The sequence below is a fragment of the Elephantulus edwardii genome, unplaced genomic scaffold (assembly GCF_000299155.1).
Source record: "Elephantulus edwardii isolate Elephantulus edwardi_28Jun2011 unplaced genomic scaffold, EleEdw1.0 scaffold00009, whole genome shotgun sequence".
NCBI lineage: Eukaryota > Metazoa > Chordata > Mammalia > Macroscelidea > Macroscelididae > Elephantulus > Elephantulus edwardii.
The window spans coordinates 7,326,415-7,348,428 of NW_006399759.1; the positions used below are offsets into that span (position 1 = coordinate 7,326,415).

Below are 22,014 nucleotides of genomic sequence, written 5' to 3' on the forward strand. Positions count from 1 at the left end.
GTGCAACAATGAATGAATGGAAATCCAAAATCTCTGTAAATGTTCATTAAAATTAATAAAATAAATTTTTTTAAATGTCATTTTACTTACATCAACAATCAACATCCATAGTAGCTATTGTAGCAGCAGTCAAGAAACCAAAAGCTGTGTTAAATTGGGGAAATCTGCTGTCAAAGATGTCTTTAAAATACAAGGAGCAAGGATATTCATTTTAAAACTAAGTTGCTCCTGATCTAAGCCACTATATTTTCAATTACTTCCTATGCATCTGAAAGTTGGCAGAGAATAAGAAAGACAAAGAAGAATTGATACTTTTGAACAGTGGTGTTGGCTAAGGGTACTGAATATCCCATAGATTACCAAAAGAATAAACACATCATCTGTGTCGGAGGAAGTACAACCAGCATCCTTCTTGGAGGCAAGGATGGTGAGAGTGAGTTTCACATGTTCTGATTATGCCTTCAAAAAAGGCAGGTCCTTGGAGAGACATCATGCTGGAAAAGGTGGAAAGTTAGGAAAAGAGAGGAAGACCGTCAACAAGATGGACTGACCCAGGGACTAGAACCCCAGGCTGAAGCATGGTGGAGACCCAGAGGATGACACAGGATTGGGCAAGGTCCAGATCTGTTGTTCAAAGGCTGTCTGTGAGTCTCAGCCAACTCAGTGGGATCTAACAACAATTACCCCTATTAATTGATCCAATGTGATCATCCAATCAGTGGTAAGGGGATTGATATGGGATGTAACACACTTACGCAGACCACTGCCCTGCCTGAACGTAAGGGAATGTCCCTAGGATGTGGCTTTCAGTACTTGTTGTTGTTAGGTACCACTGAGTCAACTAAGACCCATAGTGACCCTATACACAACAGATCTGAATCTTGCCCTGTCCTGTTCCATCCTTACCATCTCTAATATGCCTGAGTCCATTGTTACATTCATTGTGTCAATCCTTGTCGAGGGTCTTTTCTTTCTCAGACCCTCCACTTTTCCTAGTATGATGTCTTTTTTTCCCAAGGACTGGTCCCTGGCCTGACAATATACCCAAAGTACATGGAATGAAGCTTTACCAGCCTTGCTTTTAAGGAGCACACTGGTTGCACTTTCTCTAAAACAGACTTGTTTGTCCTTTTGGCAGTCCATGGGATATTGATAGTCTCCTCTAACACCATGATTCAAAAGCATCTGTTCTTCTGTTATCATTACTCACTGTCCAAGTTTCACTATGTGCAGAATGACAAAAGATAAAAATAGATAGAAAACGGCCTCTCTCTCACTGCTGCCATGTCAGACCTGATTCATAGCTGATGCTTTGGCAGGTTTTCGGAGGCTGCAAATCACGTGGGAGGAGAATTCTCCTTTCTCTCTCAAGGACCACTTGGTGGATTTGAATTATCTGGCTTTGGTCTGGCAACACAACTCCTTACTGGTTAAGCCACCAGAACTCCCTCAGAAAACAGCAGAGGGGAGGACACTCAGTGGCACTACAAAGAAGAGCCCCAAGTGGAGCAAGGTTTTGGACACAGGTTCCTGTGTCAGGAAACTCCCACAACCAGGAGGGTAAGAGAGAAAGAGCTTCCCCTAGAGCTGGCTTCCTGGAATCCTACACTGTGAGATAATAGATTTGGGGATGCTAAGCCCTCCCTTCATCGCATTTCTGTTATTGCAGACAACTAAGGCAGGTGCCAAGGTAACTGTAGGCTAGACGGTCACAGCATGATGTATGAAGAAAGTTAGGAACAGAAGAAAATGGCATGAAGGGTGCGTTCAGAAGGACATGTTTACATAGGAAAGAAACAGGAGTGGTAGAGGAGAAAGAAGGAGCGAAGGGAGGTGAGACCAGACAAAGGCAGACAATAGCTTCAAAACAATGATGATGCTGTTTCTTAATCAGGGATCACAGTTGTTCATCTTACTGAGATTCACAGACATAACTTATTACAAACATCTTCTTGAATCACAATACAAATTACATTTTGTTTTCATATTTAAAATCTCTTTCCTATTCCTGTCTCAAAGCTCCTTTAGTTTGCCACCCGCAGACAAACCAATGCTATCAGTTTGTTATGTGTTCCTCCAAAGAAATACTGTGATGCACACGGCTTGCCACACATGGAAACACAAGCAAATCATCACACCACATGTTTATGTGCATATTTTCCTTTCTTTTTCATATACATAATACCATATTATAGACATAATTCTGAAAATCTAAGAATTTTTTCTATGTAAACACATAAAGAATATCTTTTTTAAACAGTTTCAGAGTATTAGTACCATAAATTAATTAATTAGTTAATTCCGTAATGGGGAATTTAATGGCTTAACAATAGTTTTGTCCATTTTCAACAATGCTACTATACTGAATAATCTACAATAAGCCTATTCATTCCAAATGTACTGGAATACATCCAAAGAATAAAACCTCAGAAAATGAACTGCTGGATAAAATGCATTCGATTTTGTACTTTGTAACTGTCACCCAAAGTGGCCTCCGCAGCGCTTACAATTTACAAACTCACCAGCAACCATGAGCGCCTGCCTCCCTCTCCTCAGCCACCACTAAGTGTTAGCAAACCTTTAGATTTTGGCCAATATTAGAGGTGAAAAAGGAGCGTGGGGCAATTTTCATTTGCATCTTTGTATTACAAGTAAGCTTGATTACCTTTTCATATGTTTGTGTTACTGTTGTTGATTGCCTTCCAGTCAAGCATGACTCATAGGGACCCTATGAACAAAAGGCCTAAAGCCTTTCTATAACTATCATTCTCTAAGTTCATAGAGTTTCCCGAGGCACGTTGTTTTAGGAAGTAGATGCCATTAGAAATCTGTCTTAAACTGGGAGCTCCACCAAACACTGTCCACCATGGGTAACTATTATGGCATCTGATCCTCCAGTGGCGCAAAGTTCAGTATCACAGCAACCCCAGGTTACCTCAGGCTCTGCAGAAGAAAGACAGGCAATCTCCTGTGTGATTCACAGCCTCAGAAGCCCAGGGGTGGTCAGCTATTGCTCCTCGGCACTCAGAGGTATTCACACACAGTGACAGCAGTTAAGCACCAAGCTACTAACTAAAACGTCTATTCCTGAAACCCACCAGCCACTCCACAGGAGAAAGAGGTGGCTGTCTCTTCCCCTGAACTCATAACTTCCTGAGGAAAAAAAAAACCCCAAAACATTTGACAATACCATCACCAACAAAGGTCTCAAAACAAAAGGTTACAGAATCCTACAGAGCCTCCACAAGACAAAGTCTGATAACCCAATTATAAAATGGGCAAAAGATACGGAAAGATCTTTCACAGAGGAAGACATTCAGGTGTCCAACAGGCACATGAAGAAATGCTCAAAACTACTGGCAATAAGAGAGATACAAATCAAAACCATAACGATATACCATCTCGCTTTAGTAGCAGTGGCAAAGTTTAGCAGAACAGCAAGCAATAAATATTGGAGAGGATGTGGTGAGATAGGAACTCTCATGTGCTGCTGGTAGTTAGGTGTGCCCTCAAAAGCTGAATGAATAACAATAACTTAAAAAAGCCAAGCAAACCATATGACTCTCTTCAACCCAATAAAACGGCTGAACACAGAGATTCCATATGACTTAGCTATACCACTGCTAGGAATATACTCTGAGGAAAACAGAACTGACATACAGAGATTTGTACACTTATGTTCAAAGCAGCATTATTAACAAGAGCAAGAAGATGGAAACAACTCAGATGTCCATCAACAAACGACTGGATTGAGAAACTGTGGTACATTCACACAATGGAATACTATGCACGCAGTAGCAATGACTTTGAAAAATACCCTGGAATAGGCTAGAGAGCATTATGCTTAGTGAATTAACTCAGTCGCATAATAGCAAATATTGTATAAGATCATTGTAAAAACCTAAGGATAACCAGTGAAATATGTATGAATATACAAAGAGGGAAGGTAAGGGGCAGGGGGGCTCTGGGAGGGAAAAGAGGAGAAATCACAGGGTCACAGAGTTTAGTGACTGGAAGGCAGGAGTAAAAAAAAAAAAACAAAAACAAAAAACAATATTCAACAGTGTATATAAATGAAACACAATTTTTTAAAAAAGAAAAATAAAGATCCTTAGCCTCAAAAACTCTAGTTTTACTCTGTCCAATAGAGTCACTGTAAGTCAGAATTGTTTGGCACTTGGTTTTGGTTTTCTGTTTCATTCCTCGAAGTCAGCAATGCTTTCTGGAGCCTTGCAAGAGAATTGATGATTTTGGGATTTTTATGGCACTGCACCTTACCTGGCTGGAGGACAAACGATGAGCTCGGTATTTGACAAAAAAGTTCACCAGTTTATATAAGTCATCCTCACTTTCAATTCCCAGGGCCTGAAAGAAAAGAAGATGGCAGCTCAGGCACCCCATTAGAGGAAACCAGGCACGTTCACAGGTCTGGGGAGTTAGTTACACAGACCCTCAGCTCTGAAGAGCCCAAAGACTGGCTTGTTCTCTTCCAGGATGGGGGCCTAAGCCAGAGTGGAGGGCATTCAGCATTCTAAAAACTTCAGTAAAGCAGGGGTGGGTTCCAGCACCCCAGAACAGAGAGGAATGGTGCATGGTGCACAGGCAGGAAAAGCTCCATTCAGATTTTATGGATGTGAAAATGCCAAATGCAGAGCAGAACCTGGAGGTGTAAAAAGCAAGCCCACAATCTGAGACCCAGCCTACAAGATAACAAAAAGTAGTAAAGTTAGGAAGGGGTATGTTTGGTATGCAAACAGCTCCTGGCCAATTTGCTGCTTAGATTATAAATAAAGAGGGTATCATGCTGAGCCCAGATGACTGCTCCCTAAAAAGCCCCAGGGCTGAGGCAACGTCAGAAACCTAAGGGCTTTCTTGGAGTTGGGCAGGCTCACCCCACCTCAGGTCCACCTAGAGCCCAGGCAACTTACTGAGAAGATGACATCCAACTTCAGCAGACAGCATTCACTCTTCTCCAGGGGGAGGAGAAAGCTCAGGACCTTACTCTCAATGAGAAAACCCTAAGGAGACAAAGAAACAAAAGACAGGTTGCAGAAATCAGTTCTAGAACCTGCACTACCTACCAGTCAGGACCGGTTCACAGAGCATGGAAACCACCAAGGTCTTGTGAAGAAACCCCTCCAGGGACAAGACTGCTCCTCATCATGGATTTTACCTGTTTCCATTCACAAGGGCGCTAAAGCCACTGGACAAATACCTGCGTTGCACACAGCAGAGACCAAACTTCATTCAGTCAGATTCCTACCTGCCCAGTGTCACTTCGTCAGGTTATAACCCCCCATGTAGCTACCAGAGGGCTGCAGGAGAGGAAAGCACAGGGGCAGACAGATTTGCGACACCAGAACACTGCACACAGGAAGCAGAGGGAGGGAAGAGCAAGAAATCTGAGTGGTCCGCACTACACTAGGAAAACCTGAGGAATGGCTCTGTGGGGAGGGGGCCACTGGCTGCAGGCCTGGAAATACAGAGAGAACTATCTCCTGGTGAAGCATGTCCCCAGTGGTCAGAGAAGGGGCTGTCAGCCCTGGTGCCGAGGAAACTGGCCCAACCATCTGACCCCAGTAGACTAGAGGCTGCTAAGCCTTGCTCTCCCCTCATTTGTCTACCTTGTTACTTTGTACCCTGCCATCAGGTCGGTTTTAACTCATCACCAGCCTAGAGAGCAGAGCACAGTTGTCCCATAGATTTCTTGGGCTGTAATCTTTACAGAGCAGACTACTACATCTTTTCTCCTTGGTTGGCTGGTGGGATCAAACTGTCAACCCTTCAGCTAGCAGTCAAGTGCTTAACCAATATGCACCACAGCTCCTTCCACACACCTCAGAATTGTAAAACCTACATAAGCATCAATCGTGTTTGGCAATAGCCCAACTTCCAACTGAACCAGCTCCAACACAGTGTTCACTCAAAGTCTAATCACTTCTGCTAATATACAGTCCAGATGTCAAAACCTCACAATACTCAGCATCCTCTCAGACTAAGCTCTCGGAGAAAGGCCTCTGATCAACCAGTCACACTACTCAGCAGGGAAAGAACAAAGGATCATTTACGTTAACAGAGGCCTGTCAGACATCGTCGATGGACCCATGAAGGGAAGAGCCATTTACCAGATGGGCCAGTGCTGAGGAAAGGTCTCTGGGAACTTCCCGAAGTCATCCAACAGCTGTTCCCAGCTCTGCTGTTAGGAACCAGCGGAAAGTTGGGCCAGCTGACTCCTGGCCACACGTGGCCCAGCCAGAGCACACAGTGCACAGAGATGCCTCACGAGAAAGTCTACTCCTCTGGAGGCAAAGTCCCCCCCCCCACCCCCCAAGCAGCGCTGTGCCACAGCCCCAGGACCCGCCTGGACGCCTCACCGACTCGTCACACAGGAGCATCAGGATCTTTCTGGTGGTTTTTGCAGAAACTTGCTTCGGCAGGTCCAGGTAAGACTGGAGTTCTGTGACATTCTCTTCTGATCCCTCCTCTTCTGCAGAGGTCACAGAGAGGAAACAGACGTGGGCAGGAGAGGATCATGTTAATGCCTTTTTTACTTTTACCAACTGCCAAATAGCTTTTCTTGATAAAAAGAAATAATTCCTAGTGACCCTCCCATTGAGTTTCTGAGGTTGTAAATTTTTATGCTAGTAGAGACCACCCACCTTTCTCCTGAGCAGCAGCTAGTGGACTCAAACTACCAACCTTTTAGCAACTGAACACCATAAACACTAAAAGGCCTATTTAAGGCAATACCACTCTCTCATGAAGGAAGCTCTGGTGGCCTAGTGGGTAAGGGATTATGCTGCCAACACAAAGGCAGGTGTTTCAAATCTACCAGCTGCGATGAGCAAGAAAGATGAGCAATCTCCTCCTGTGAGATTTACAGCCCCTGAAAACCTGCTGGAGCATCAGCTGAGTCGGTTCTGATTTGACAGCAGTGAGTGAGAGACTTTATGCTGAAGAAAGTCAATGTGAGCATGAGGAAAAGGACGGCTGTGGGCCAGGAGTGGGGGTCAGTGGGGGTGTGGGAGTGAAAGACTCTATCTAAAGAACCCTGACATTTTCAGCCACTTTGTACTTCCTTGCTTCTCTGAATTTTATCTCCTGGAAACATACTCCAGCCATGAAGCAGAAGTGGAAAGGAGAACACGAGCCTGTTCATTTTACTTTAAAAAAAAAAGTTTGGTTTTTTAAATTCTTTTTATTATTATTAATTTTAATGAACATTTACAGAGATTTTGGATTTCCATTCATTCATTGTTGCACTGTTCTCCCTGCCCACCCCTCCCCCCAGTTCACTCTTCTCTTTGAAAAGTAAAAGAAAAATTCTTTCATTGTTTCATTTTACTTTTGAGTCAATCTAACATGTCTGCTACTTGCTTTATAAGCCTGCAAAAGATTAGATGCAACTAAACCAAACGGGAGAAGTTCAGACAGAGGGGTAATTAAAACATACTTGGATAGAGTACAAAGACAGAGAAATGAACGGCTATGCCCTAGGGTAGAACTTGAGAGTTGTAAGATAAGAGACAGGATTTCCTCAAATATCCTGATTGTTAAGACATATCTGGATGATTACCATCTCCAAAGACGAAGTCCTCTTCTCCCAGCTATCCTTCCATAATGCTATTCACGCATTCAAAATGACTATTTTGGATCATTTGCTCCCTTACGCACTTAGCCACCAGAGGGAGCGAGGGAGAGGGAGGGAGCCCCAGTGGCAGAGTGGTGGGCAGGTGCCACTGACAGCCATCAAGGCACACAGTGCGAATCCATCAGCTGCTCTGTGGAGAAAGACGGGCAATGTCCTCTGACACAACGTCAAGCCTCTAAAACTCACTGGCAGGTCAGCTATGAGTCAGTTGTGACTACGCACAACAACCACCACTTAAAATTGATCACCGCTGAGCACGCTCACTGGGATTACAGTGGAAGAGACTCTCATTCACACATTGCCATCGAGCTGGAGTCGACTCAGAACGACCCTCCACTGGGTTTCCAGGGGTTGTAAATTGCACAGAAGGAGACTGCCCATCTTTCTCTCTCAGAACTGCTGGTAGATTCAAACTGTCCAAGATGCATGACTTTAGGTTAGCAGGGCAACTCCACAAGGACTACGTGACCTCAGCTCTGTTCTTGATTGCTGTTGTGATGTGCTGTTGAGCTGGTGCTGACTCCCAGCTGATCCTCTGAAACAATGTGGGATGACAGAAGAATTGATGTCCTTGAGTCACAGTGTTGGTCAGAGTACTGAACAGCACATTGGAGTGCCAGAAAAGCAAACAATTCTGTCAAAGAACAAGTGCAACCAGGGTGCTCCTGAGAATCAAGGATGGTGAAACTTCATCTCACATACTTTGGACATGACGTCAGGAGGGACCAGTCCTTAGAAAAAGCATCCCGCTGGGAAAGGTGGAAGGAGGTAACTGGAACAATATGCCGAGTATTTCCGAGATTGTGAGGACAGGGCAAGGTTCGCATTTGTTGTTCATAGCATCCCACGCGTAGTAGGCGACTCAATGGCACTTAACAGCCTCTTAAAAAAACAATACCTGCTGCCCTCTGATTCCTACTCAGAGTGATACCACAGGTCAGAAAGAGCCGCTCTTTAGAGTTTCCCAAACTGTAACCTGTTACAGGAGCAGAATGCCTCATCTCTCTGAGAGTGGCTGGGGGGCTCAAACGCTGACCTTTTGGTTAGCAACCCACTGCTTAACTTCTGCACCACCACGGCTCTTTCCTTCTCCTTCCAACTGTGGTTAATCTGTAACACGTAAATGTGTTATTTACACGCCTTGCACATTCCTTTTCATCCTTTATTGTCTATTCCTACACACAATATACTGAGACTCTTCCTACTTCACATGCTGCTGCCGGGGGCTGTTGAGCTGACTCTCAGCAGGTTTTCTGAGGCCGTAAACCACCCAGGAGGAGAATGCCCATCTTCTTTCCACAGAACAGGTGGTGGGTTTGAACTGCCTGCCTTTGGGTTGGCAATGTAACTCCTTACGACTAAGGCACCAGAGCTCCCTAGACCATCAAGGTTTGCAGCTCTTCGTCCACAGTACTTCGTCTATCACCATTCTCAGAATGGTCCTTGCCTAGAGGATCAAACCCAAAGTCTTTAGGCTCCTATAACTTAGCTTTAATTTTCTCAGCCTTACCTTCGCTCACACTTCCATGCAAATTCCTAGTTCCACCAGCCTGGTCTATTTTAAACCCAAAAAACATATGTAATTCCCAAACTGTTTCCTCCACCTGGAAACAGTACCAATCCCCTATGATTAAAATTAAACTTTACTGTGTCCCTCAGCAAGCCCTGGAAGCAGATTCACAGGATGTTAGAGCTGAAGGGAAGGAGGTTATCTACTCCATCTGCACAGTTTTATGGGAATTTTTTGTGGTTTTTTTTTTTTTTTTAATCATCTCCTTTTAAAATCCTTTGGGGAAACCAAGGCTCAAAGACAACAAATACATTATTTTTCTTTCTGAACATCTCTATTTTTTTCAACTTGCTATAGTCACAAGGGCTTAAAGTTTATGTACAAAGACAAATTTCATATAAGTACAACACCAATAATTAAATTTTGTGGAGTGTGTAAAATGAAAATATAGCAGTTTGGATCCACCAGGGACTCCTTGGAGAAAGATGGGCACTGGTACAAAGCTGTGCTGCAATCCCAAAGGCATATAGTTCAAATCCACCAGCTGCTCCGTGGGAAAAAGACAGGCAATCTCCTCCCATGTGATTTAACTGCCTCCAAAAATCCACTGGAGGGTCAGGCATGGGTCTGTTCTGACTCCACAGTATGCTCATCCCATAAAGATATCCAGCCTCAGAAGTCCGCTAGAGGGCCACAGTGTGTCGGAATCCATGAAAGAGCAAAGGGGAAAAAGGAAAGGAAGCCTGGCGTCACTGCTGCACCTGAAGTAGGTGTTGACCAGGTGAGGCATGAAGTTAATCTAGTTTGGGGTGAGGTAAGGCTCCCCTGAGGGTGAATGGGTAAGGAAAATGTTTCAGCTGGGAGGAAAGAATGAGTGGGAATCAGCTTTGCAGAGACAGCAGACAAGGGCAAGCCCAAAGAAAGGCATTTTCTAGGAATGAAAAGGAGATCTAGGGTTGAAATAATGGGTGAAGTGAGGTTACAAAGGAAGACATTGGAAAGGGGTGAGAGTACGCTGGGTCTTGTAAGGTCATGCGGATGAACCCGAGATTTAGCCTAAGAGCAGTGGGTCCTGTGTGTCACTTTCCCATGTGCCTGGAGCCAGGAGAATAGCTTACCTCTGCAGGATCAAAGTACCAGTCAGGACATCAGGAAGAATTCCAGTTTTACTTAAGTTGAAACATTTTCTCACTTACTTGTGTATGTGATCTCATCCAACCTCAGGCTTAAAATAAGCATGCTGGTTATGTACCAAGTCAGAACGAATCTATAGCTGGCCTTCCAGCGGGTTTCAGAGGTTGTAAAATCATACTGGAGTTGACTGCCCATCTTTCTCCCATGGAGCAGCTGGTGGATTCAAACTGTGTACCTTTGTGTAGCACCACAATTCCTTACCACTAAAGCCGCCAGAGCTCAACTAAAATAATCATAAGGAAGTAGACTTATGAACACAGCCATTTCTAATTCGCACTAGGCTGTTTACAGACGTGTAAACATTTAAGGAGGCAAGGGTCTCGTTTTTTGTTTTATAAAAGTCAATATTTTTAAAAAATAACAATATAATGAAAAGATAACTTCATTGTTTTACCATACATAATGTTTTACCTATTTTAAATGTTCATGTTCTTTGACATTTTCCATAACAGAGACCAGTTATAAAGCAAATTTTTGAGAAAATATCACAGACTCTTTCTAAAAGACTAATCCAAATTGCTTTCTAGTCTCACCTTGTCTATATTCAACATCAAGATGTTTGGGTCAGTTATTTCATTTCACAAATGAAAAACCTGATGTCCAAAGAGGAGAGAAGAGGTCTCATAGTGTGAAAGTCTGTAGGGAATGATTGGTTGATACGGCTTTTTAAAATAAAAAACTTCAACTTATTGCCATCAGGAGGAACCATCCCACAGCTGACCGTCCAGCAGGTTTTCGGACGGAGGGGATTGTGCAGCTTTCCTCCCTCAGGGCTGCTGGGGGATTTGAACTGCCAAAGAGGCATCACCTTTGAGTTAGCAGTACACCTGTCCACAGACTGTGCCACCAGAGTGTCCTTCTTGTCTATATAAGGTAATAAATTTCAAATTGTAATTATTAACTATAAGTTAATTGCTCTAAAATTGTGCTATGTCAAGAATAAGATTGAAGGAAGATGCTGGTGGTTGTTAGGTGCCGTAGAGTTGAATACGACACATATCAAATGTATGAACAACAGATCTGAACCCTGACCTATTCTGTGCCATCCTCATCGTCTCTGATATTGTTGGGCTCATTGTTTCAGTCACTGTATCAATCTGTCTCATAAGAGACAGTGCCATCCTCACAACTGTCACATATAGCCTCTCCTAGCAACATGTCTGAAGTATGTGAGATGAAGCTTTGTCATCCTCCAAAGAACACTCCGGCTACACATTTTCCAAGACATATCTGTTCTTTTGGCAGTCCATGGGATGTTCAGTACTCTTCTCTAATACCACAGCCCAAAGGCATTAAGTCTTTTCCTGTCATCCTTATTTACTATCCAGCTTTTAGATGTGTTGCAAGAGATTGAAAAGGCCAGGACCTGAATCTGGTAGACCTTAGTCTTCAAACTCACATCTTTGATCCTCAGTGATTTGGAGAGTTACAGGAGTGCAGATTTTCCCAGTATGTTTCCTGATCACCTGGCTGATGGTACCAAGGGTATTGATTGTGGATCTAAGTAAGATGAAATAATTGACAACATCAACCTTTTCTCCATCTATCATGATGTTATTTACCAGCTCACAGTGAAAATTTTTATCTTCTTGATGTTAAGATGCAATTCATAGTGAAGGCTATGGTATTTTATCTTCTGCAACAACTATTTAAAGTCCTCCTCACTTTCAGCAAACAGGGTTGTGCCATCTGTATAATACAGGTTGTTGATGAGTTTTCCTCTGATCCTGATTCCCACATTGCTCTTCAGAGGGGCAAAAGGACCCCTAGTGACACAAAATAAGAATGTGACTGCTTATGAAAAGGTTGGCAGTTCAAACTCTACCTAGAAGTTCTTCAGGAGAAAAACCTATCAATCTACATCTATAGAGAGGATAACCAAGGAAATTCTCCAGAACAGTTTGAATCTATAGAACCAACAGGAGTAAGATGAGTTGAAAGAGACTCAAACAACACCGAACAACAGCAAAGAAGAGAACATTACTATCATTAATAAAAGAAAAACAGCTAGAATTTTCTGTGCAATGTCTGTGTTTCGGACAGGTCATTGGTAGATGCTGTGGAGTCAGTTCTAACAGCCCCATGTACAATAGAATGAAACACCACCCATTCCAGTGCCATCCTCACAATTGTCACTCAGTTTGAGTGCATTGTCACAGCCAATTTCATTGGTGGTCTTCCTCTATTTCATTTGTCCTCCAGGGGCTAGTTCCTCCTGATAATATACTTAGAGTACCTGAGGTGATGTTTCACCATCCTTGCTTCCAAGGAACATTCTGGCTATTTCTGGCTTCTTTTTCCAAGACATCTATGTTCTTTTTTCTGTTAGTCCACAGTATATTTACTATATTGACAACACTATAATTCAAAGACATCAATTCTCCGGTCTTTCTTATTCTTGTCTAGCTTTCTTATGTATGTTGTTGTTGTTATATACCACTGTGTCAGAACCGAACCATAGCTGACCCTTCAGCAGATTTTCAGAGAGAGTTAATCACACAGGAGGAGATTGTCCATCCTTCTCCTGTGGGGCAGCTGGTGGCCTCAAATGCCTTCAGGACTACAGAATATCTTCTTGTCACTAGACCATCAGAGGTCCCCTTGGATCTCCTTATGCATAAGAAGCAAATAAAAATATCATGGCTTGGATCTCTCTCTCTGTCACCTAGTCGGTTCTGACCCACAGATGACCTTCTGACTGTCCCCCTTCCTCCTTGGAGTAGCTGGTGGAAGAAAACAGTCAAGAGATGCCAAGTCTTTAGGCTAGCAGTTCAACTCTCTATGCATTACACCACCAAAGGTACCAGCCTTGGATCAGATGCACCCAATGTAATTAAGAAGCCTGGGTGCTGTGGGGGTTAAAGTGCTCAACTGCTAACCAAAAGGTTGATTGTTTGAAACCCCTACCCAGGCCATGGAAGAAATATATGACATTCTGTTTCCATAAAGATTATAGCTTTGGAAACCCTATGGGACAGTTCTGTTCTGTCCTTTATGGTCCTCATGAGTCCTTGTGTTAACTACAAGCTTATAGGTTAGACAGGAGAAAGAAAAAACATGTTAAAGGGCACCATAAGGATACAACTGACAAAAATCAGACTGTAGACAATTCTTTTGGACAAACAGCCCAATTTTTTTAACCAATAAATTACAAAGGGAAGGGGGTAAAAAAAGACATGGAGGGCTAATGTATAAAGAACAGGAGACTTGAAAGCCATGTCAAGCAATCACACTCTACCCGCTCTCACACTGTTAGATGCTCCCTCCACTCTGGACCTCAGTTTCTTTATGTGTTAAATCAGATGATTGGCCCTAAGCTCTCAGAGGGCCCCTCCAGTCCTGGGGCTGTTACTCTGCTGTAGTCACCTGCTTGCATCAGCACCTCTTCTACTACTTCTGTGGCAGATTTCTTTTGTTGTTGAGAAATAGGTCCTGTATTATTCAAGAAAGCGCAATCAGGTGCTGTCCAGGGGAGTCCCAGATGATGGGTGCAGATGATTCTGTCTATGCAGAAGGCTTTGCTGATCAGATCCTTTGCCTCCTCTTCATTTACCAGCCATATCTCCCGAAACTTCTCTTCATCAATGACAGCAGAACGCCTGTGAAGAAGAGTCATGGAACATGGCCAGCTGACCCCAGGGCTCAACGGGATCTCTTCAGCTGACAGTAGGGCAAGGACATGAGGAAGAGCGGGAGTGATTCCTGGGCCTCACCCAATCCTTCATAAGCAAGTCTCATGTATGATAAACTGGAAGCCATTCTAGCTAGTCTCAAATAAAAGTAAGTGATGTGTGAGGAAAGAGACAGAACACAGCACCAAGGATTAAATGATTACATAGTCCACATCCCAATGGTGATATCAAATTTAGCAAAATCACTGCCTCTATCAAGCCCAACACCTCTGTTTTAGGATACAAACCCATAAAATACCTCGTGGCTCTCTGTAGCTTCTTAAATTGCATCACAAGGCGCTTATAATCTGCGGTAAGCGACTGGTTCTCCTCCTGAAACTGCTTTATCTGCTTGGCATATTTTGATCTCAGATTGTTAAGTATATCATGCAATCTGGGTTGAAAGAAGAGGGTAAAAAAGTTAGACCTCAGCTGAATAGAAGGCGTAATCCACATTCCCTCATCTATCTGATTCAGCTCCACAACAAATCAAGCTCAGAGGAGAAGAATGATGAGAACTTTCTCACATAATCTAAATCACAGCTCCACGATTAAATAGAAGTTGAAAGAGAGGAAGGAAACAGGATTGATAAGACCTTCCAGAATGAAGCACATTTAAAACACTTCAGATACCCGAGCGCAGGGCAAGGTTGTGTCCCACTTGAGAATGTCACTGAACTGTCTTCAACATCCCATCTCCACTGAAAAATAAAATACACAAATCTGCACGTCCAAACCAGAGCATCTATAACTAGGGTCCATCTCACATATTTGCATAATACACTTCAGGGAGCTGTGGTGGCAAAGTCTGGGGGGAATTGTGCTGCTAACTCAAAGGCAAAGCCTTTCTGGTGGTTCAAACCCACCAGCAGCTCTGAGGGAGAGAGCTGGACAGTTTTTCCTGTGCTATTCACAGCCTCAGAAATCCAATGGAAGGTTAGCTCTGAGTCAGTTCCAATTCAACAGCGATGAGTTTGGATCTCAGTTATGATATTTTCATTACCTATACTCATTAAATTTAAATTTCACTGTTTTTGTTCAGACATTCCTCTAGGTCCTATAGCCCTGGTGTACAAGTTGCTGTACCGCGGTCACTTGTGGTTGCTGTGAGGCTGAACACCGTGACACTGATGTGTCAAATGCATTAATGGTCAGTTACCCAATGCGGACAGAGAGTGGGGTGGAGCTCCCCGATTAAAACAAGCTTGGAAGGAGGAGTGGCATCCACTTCCATAACACCTTGCCTCCGGAAACCCTATGAACCTGGAGAGAGGATGAAAGGCACCCAAGCGTCAAGGACTCTCCTTCATAGGGTTGCTATGAGTCATCTGTGACTCGACAGCACTTAACAACAACAACATACTCATTAAATTTCTCAAATAGGGAAAACAGAAAAATAGATAAAAACTGCACACACCACTAGCCTATAGCACGTGGAAAGGATGTCCCATCCTCCAGGAGCTAATTCTGTTAACAGGTCCAGTAAGTCATTGATTCACTCACTCGCACTCACTCATTTAGTCATTATACATGAAATATCACTTTTATCCTAAGGATAGATGTGAATATTGAAAATATCAAAGATAACTGGATAAAATCCATTGGGAGTCAAAGGCAAACATTAATTACAATGTGATGGGAAACGTGCTCCAGGAGAGCTTTACATGGCATCAGGGGAGCACACTGGTGAGAGTTAGGATGTCCCCAGACCAAGGGGAGGGGATGGTCAAAAGTCCCAGGACCAAGAGACACAGCTGTGAATACAGGACAGCCTAGTCACCATCTCATGGCTGACAGGAGCGCTGTACTTGGAAACTTGTCTCATGAAATATGCATGGCAGGCACAATTTTGAGACTCAGGACCAAACTTCAAACCACTGTAGAATTGTCCTGTACCAATGACCTACTTACCCAGGAATAGAAAGGTTGAAGGCCAACTTATTTTCAAGACTTTAAATGATATAAAAAATATAATTTTCCCTCTCTTTAGTAATATTCTGAGATCATAAAAAGTTCCTAAAACACATTTGTCATTTATGTTTTCATCTTCAAGAAAATAATGGGTGTTTTAAAAAAAAAAAAACACCAAATTTTATCTCTGATAAAAAAAGAATGCCAAGTATTTTCTTTACTTCAAACTGTAAGGTTTTCCACATATACACAGTTTTAAAAAAATTAAGCTGCAAACCCAAAATATTTTTATTAACACCACAGTAACCAACTTTCTATTTCATCATCATCTGATTGTTGGAGCTAATAAAACAAAAATAAACTCCAGGAGAGTAATGGAAGTCTGAGCAAGGTAGCAAGAGAGCAAATGCATAGGAAAAGGACAGTTCAAAAGGACACTCAAAAAGTCCAGCTTCTTCACTGCCTTAGTGAGGGAATGTGAACATTAAAGTGGGTAGACCTGGATGGCAAACTAGGAAATAGAAAGGGACAGAGGGTCTGTTTCAGAAACTGTACATGGGTAATGCCAGCAATTCTAAAACTTGAAATCCATGTCTATCATTCCAGATTGAGAAAGGACGTGAGGTAGAAGAGGAAATGAATTTGGTTGTTGTTTTTGTTGTTGTGTACTATTGTGTCGGAACCTACTGATACCTAACTCTGAAGAGGGTTTTCAACACAGACACAATAAAAACAAAAGGCGAAATGTCAAGGTATGATATCCAGAATACCTTTATGCGTCATACAAAAAAAAAAAGTATAATGACTTAAGGAAAGAAATAAATTATAAATTGAGAAGGAAGAGTAAATACTTTAGTCATAAAGGCCAAAGGGAAAAAATTATGAAATTCAGTATTAAACAAGTGGTTGAAGCCAGAGGAAAAGTCATTGTATTTAGCTAGATGAGCATCATTGGTTTCATATATTGAACTTTTCTCCCAAAAAATACATTTGAAATTGACTAGGCCATGATTTCCAGAGCTGTGTGGTTGTCCTCATTTTATGATCAGATTGTAGTTATCCATTTGGTGATTTATTTTGTTTTCATAAACTCTAAACTCCATATGTTAATGAAATAGGATTCAAGTGGTTTGTATCTTGAGAGAATAACTCAAGTCTTACTTTCACTAACCTTTATTCAATTACTCAATTCATGCCCTTTCTCAAGTCACACCTTTGCTTGATTTATTTCTGAGTTTCCAATTGTATTCCACTGGCGGATGTGCCTGTCACTGTACCAGTCCCAAGCTGTTTTGATTACTGTGACTGTGTTGTTCATACCATTTCTCTTACAAGAGATAAAAGGAGAAAGAAGTGAGGAGAAATTTCCTGACAACTACCAAGAAAGAAGAAAGGAGAAATGTACTCATTCCTTAGACCCAGGGTCTCTGTGCTGAGAACCTCCTAGAACAAGGGAAGGCTGATGCCAAGACACATGAGGAGTTTCAAGAAATACTGAGCTCCCAGATGCAGAAAGGAGACTAGGATCTTTGCTTAAAATCAACACAGAGTTAGAACCTTCTCCGAAACATGACAACCTGAATTCAGAATCCTAAAACTGTTAAGAGAATAAATTTTAAATATGTTTGTTAAAGTCATTCAGTTGTGGTATTTTGGCTACAGCAATACTAGCTACCTAAGAAAATAGGTATCCCATGGGGGAAGTCCAATTCTGGGGTCACAGGACAATTATGAAAGGTTAGAAGAGGTGGTGATTATAAAACGAAGGAATCAGGCATGCAGGGAGAGAAGACAGCTATACTTAAAAAGGAACAGCAGGGCCAGTCAAAGAGGAAATTAAAATTTTACATCAGAGGAAAGGAAAAAGGGAAAAGCTGCCTGTGGTGATATCACTCATTTCTTCTCTCTGGCATGTGGATGAAATCCAAGTTCTATTTCAAGCACCTCTACTTCCTTTCCTCTTACCAATCTCCAATCTCCTTTTTTCCATTAAGCAATCTCTAAGCCAGACAAGCAGCTTTCCAATTTTTGTGCCTTTTCCTTTCAACCTCCCTCTCCACTCTCTAGTATTGTGTACTCTGGAGTCTCCTCTTCACTCTTTTTTTGTTGACTCCCATCCCTATCTTCCTTTCTTAGTTATCTATGCTGCTGTAACAGATATACATACAAGTGGAGACTTAAACAAATGGAAATTCATTCTCTTACACTGAGGAGGACCTGAGGCATTTGCTGCAGAAGGTCAAGGACTATAGCCTTCAATTTAGATTGAAGCTCTACATCAAGGAAACAAAGATTCTCACCACTGGGCCAATTGGTAACATCATGTTAGATGGTTAGGAGACAGAGATTGTTAACAGCTGCTTCAGTTTGCTTGGCTCCACAAGCAACACTCTTGATACCAGCAGCCAGGAAATCAAAAGATCAATTGCATTGGGAAAATCTGCTGTCAGGAAACTCTCCAGAGTACTGAAGAACAATTAAATCAGTCTAGAGACTAAGGTGTACCTGATCCAGGCCATGGTCTTCACAGTTACTTGCTCTGCATCAGACAGCTGAACAAAGACTAAGGATGACAGAAGAATTGATGCCTTTGAGCTGTGGTGCTGGAGAAGAGTGTTGAATATACCATGGACTGCTAAGAGAACAAACAGGTTCATCCTGAAGACGGTGAAGCCAGGCTGCTCCTTGGAGGAAGGATTCTGAAGCTCTGTCTGACATGGTTTGGGCATGTTGACAGGAGGGAGCAGTCCATGATGCTTAGGAGGGTGGAGGGACAGTACAAGAGAGGAAGACACTGAATGAGATTAATTGACTCAGTGACTGGGATAATGGGGATAGATGTGCCAGAGAAAATGAGATTGCCTCAGGATAAAGCAGGATTCAGAGCTGTTGTATATAGGGGTCATTATGAGTCAGAATTGCCTCAATGGTATAACAACAACACTTTAAGTGGCAAGAAGTACCAGCTCTAGGGAAAGACCTGGTCTATCTATGTTGGTTCTGGAAGAAAATTCCTGTTGGTTTCCATATCTTTAGACCTGGCACTCCTTGGAGATTTGCAAGTGTCCTGGTCTTCCCCTCTGGTGCCTGAACCTTGGGACAAGGTGGTGGTTTTTCTTTGGATAAGGTGATGGTCTCTCTTTCTCTTTTTTGAGCAAACACCAGGAACCAAAAGGGAATTCACTCAGGGTAAGTGAAACTTTCGGGAAAACTAAAGAGAGGGCCATGAGAGAATCTTCACTCCTTGGAAATTAAGGATAGAATTAGAAAAAAATTTCGTGAAGATTCTCTCACCCCTTAAAGGACAAATTTAAGGGAAGAAAAAGAAAAATATTTCATGGGGACTATACCCCACCCTCTGAAAATGTGTTAAAAACTCAGAGGTAGAATTGATAAAAAAAGAATCATGGGGAACAGCCCATCTTCTGAAGCTCAGTACCTTACATTAATTAAAGAAGTATTTAAGTGCTCAGGAGTAATAGTAAGAGAAAAGTCATTTTTGCAGTTCTTTCAGTATGTGCAGAAACCGTGTAGCTGGTTTAAACTGATAAATAAAGCGCAGTTAAATTTTAAAACTTGGCAAAATGTTGTGCAAACTTTACAAAGAAAACAGACTCCTATTAATTTTGGCCAATAAGAGCTTTGAAAAGAATAGTAAAAAGAGTCTGTGCAGGGTTGTACTAATAATACAAAACATTTGCAAAGAAAGATGGCTGAATCTTTGCACGAATCTGAGTTAAGTGATATTACATTAAAAGAGGTTAAAACTGAAGGCGAGAAACAGCCTTTGTAAACTTTAGAAAAAGTTTATCAAAAGGGAGATGTGATTTCTGTTTCAGTTTGGTTACTACATGATTTGATCTCTCTGGCTCTAAAACCATTACAGTCTGAAGAGGAGATGTCTGAAATATTAGAAGAAAAAACCTCTTCAGAAGAGAGTGATAGTGATTCTGATACAAAGGAGGATGAATTTCCTCCATCTCCAACTCTGGAGGAATTGAGCAATAAAATTCAGGATGATAGTCCTTATGAGAAATTAAATAAACAAGTTTTGGAACTTTCTAATAAAATAGACATAATGGGTTCTCGTAATGAGATATATTACCAGAGTAAAAATACCACTCCTTCAGCAGCAACTGTTCCAGACTCTATGTTATTTAATTATATGAATCATACTCCAGAGGGAGTGACTACTTTTAAGAAGCCTTTAGCAGTCATGTCCAGGTTTTTGCAACAGACAAAGCAAGATGATTTATCTAATTGGGGAAAAGGAGCTTCTGTATTTCCAGTAACAATTCAGGATATGCCTCCTGATCAAGAATACCTGCAAGGGTATCAATCAGTCGTTATCTTATAAGACAATTAAAGAATTAAAGCAAGCCATAGTTGCTTATGGTATGCATTCTACATATGTAAGCGGCATATTACAAGGATTAGCTACAGAATTTAGATTAATTCCTTATGATTGGGAGTCCATGGTCAGGACGGTTTTGGAATCTGGAGCATATTTACAGTTTAGAACTTGGTGGACTGATGAAGCTACAAATATGGAGAGGATTAATTTATCTAGAAAGCCTCCTGTTAATGTTACTGCTAATCAACTGTTGGGGAAAGGACAACGGCTTGGAGTATGAGCTCATTTACAATATGATGATGTGGTGATTGTACAAGTAAGGCTTTGTTGTATGCAAGCCTGGAATAAAGTAGAAATTTCAGGAAAGGGAGATCAATCCTTTATCAGAACAATACAATGTGAAAATGAAAAATATACTGATTTTCTATCTTGATTAAAGGATGCAAGTGATAAAGCAGTATCTCAACCAGAGGTTCTAGAGCTTTTGTTAAAAACTTTAGCATATGAGAATGCTAATTCAGAATGTCAAAAGGCTATTAGATCATTGAAGGCTCAGAATGCTTCCCTACATGAATTTATACATGCTTGTATAGACATCGGAACTAGTTCTTGTCAAACCAATGTATTAGCAGCTGCTTGAAAAAGAACTTTAAATTTGTCTCAAACTAAATGCTACAATTGTGGAAAATTAGGACATTTGAAAAGAGACTGTTGGAAAGAAAGAAGGGAGAGTAAAGATGTAAAGAAAAAATTCATGCCTTCAGGGCTTTGTAGAAAATGTGGAAAAGGATATCATTGGACTAATGAATGTAGATCTTTATTTGACAAGTGGGGAGTAACATTACAAATTTCCACTATTTCAACTTCAGCAAAAAATAAAATGCTGAATAAAAAGAAACAGGGGGTTGTTAGTTTTCAAAAACCTAAATTTAATCTTTCAAGAAAAGGATTAAGATATCAAAATTTATAATGAGGGTCACTGTTCCTCACGCTCTCCCCTTAACTTGGCTAACAAAAAAACAAAAACAAAAAACAATTTGGGTGGAGCAGTGGCCCCTAAATAGAGAGAAATTAGAAATTTTAGAAAGATTAGTTCAAGAATATTACCTAGCTGGTCATATAGAAGAAACCACTAGTCCCTGGAATTCTACAATTCTGCAGTGTTTGTAATACAAAAGGAAATCAAGTAAACAGACTAATTGGATACTATCAGTTGAGTTATGCAGGTTATATACTAATGGTAAAGATAATAAAGTAGTTAAAACTGACTTGACGTCTAACCAACAGGTTAGAATTATATGCTATTATTATTGTTATTGCAGGATAAGATATAATAGAATAAGCTAATCTGACTTTACAAACTATGTTGAAAAACAGAAGGGGGGAGATGCGCTAGGATATCATCCCCTCGGATATCATCTCCTCGAACTCTTTTACAAAAAGCCTTATTTACTTTAAAATTTTTAAATGCTAATGAGAAAGGAGAAACTCCAGCTGAAAGACATTGGGTATTACAATCCTCTAAAGAACTTAACCAGTCTATATAGTATAAGGAACCTCTAACTAATGAATGGAAAAAGGGATTTGTTATTAGGTGGGGATGAGGATTTGCTTTTGTCTCTACAGGCACAGAAACACTATGGGTGCCCTCCAGAAACATGAAATCCTGATGAGTTGAAAGAGGCCACACTCTGACAAGGACGAAGCTGCAGAACGGCAGATA

At 41.6% G+C, this 22,014-nt stretch overlaps 1 protein-coding gene across 1 annotated transcript in view; it reads right to left on the bottom strand.

The window, feature by feature from the left end:
* The window catches only part of DRC1 (dynein regulatory complex subunit 1 homolog (Chlamydomonas)), a 130,280-nt gene that overhangs the window by 24,045 nt on the left and 84,221 nt on the right, over positions 1–22,014 (bottom strand). Inside the window, exons 9-13 of the mRNA XM_006880704.1 lie at positions 14,286–14,420; positions 13,722–13,954; positions 6,375–6,487; positions 4,929–5,018; positions 4,241–4,365 (exon numbers count right to left, since the gene is read on the bottom strand). Of these exons, the coding sequence (XP_006880766.1) occupies positions 4,241–4,365; positions 4,929–5,018; positions 6,375–6,487; positions 13,722–13,954; positions 14,286–14,420 (696 nt within the window). The remainder of the gene's footprint in view (positions 1–4,240; positions 4,366–4,928; positions 5,019–6,374; positions 6,488–13,721; positions 13,955–14,285; positions 14,421–22,014) is intronic.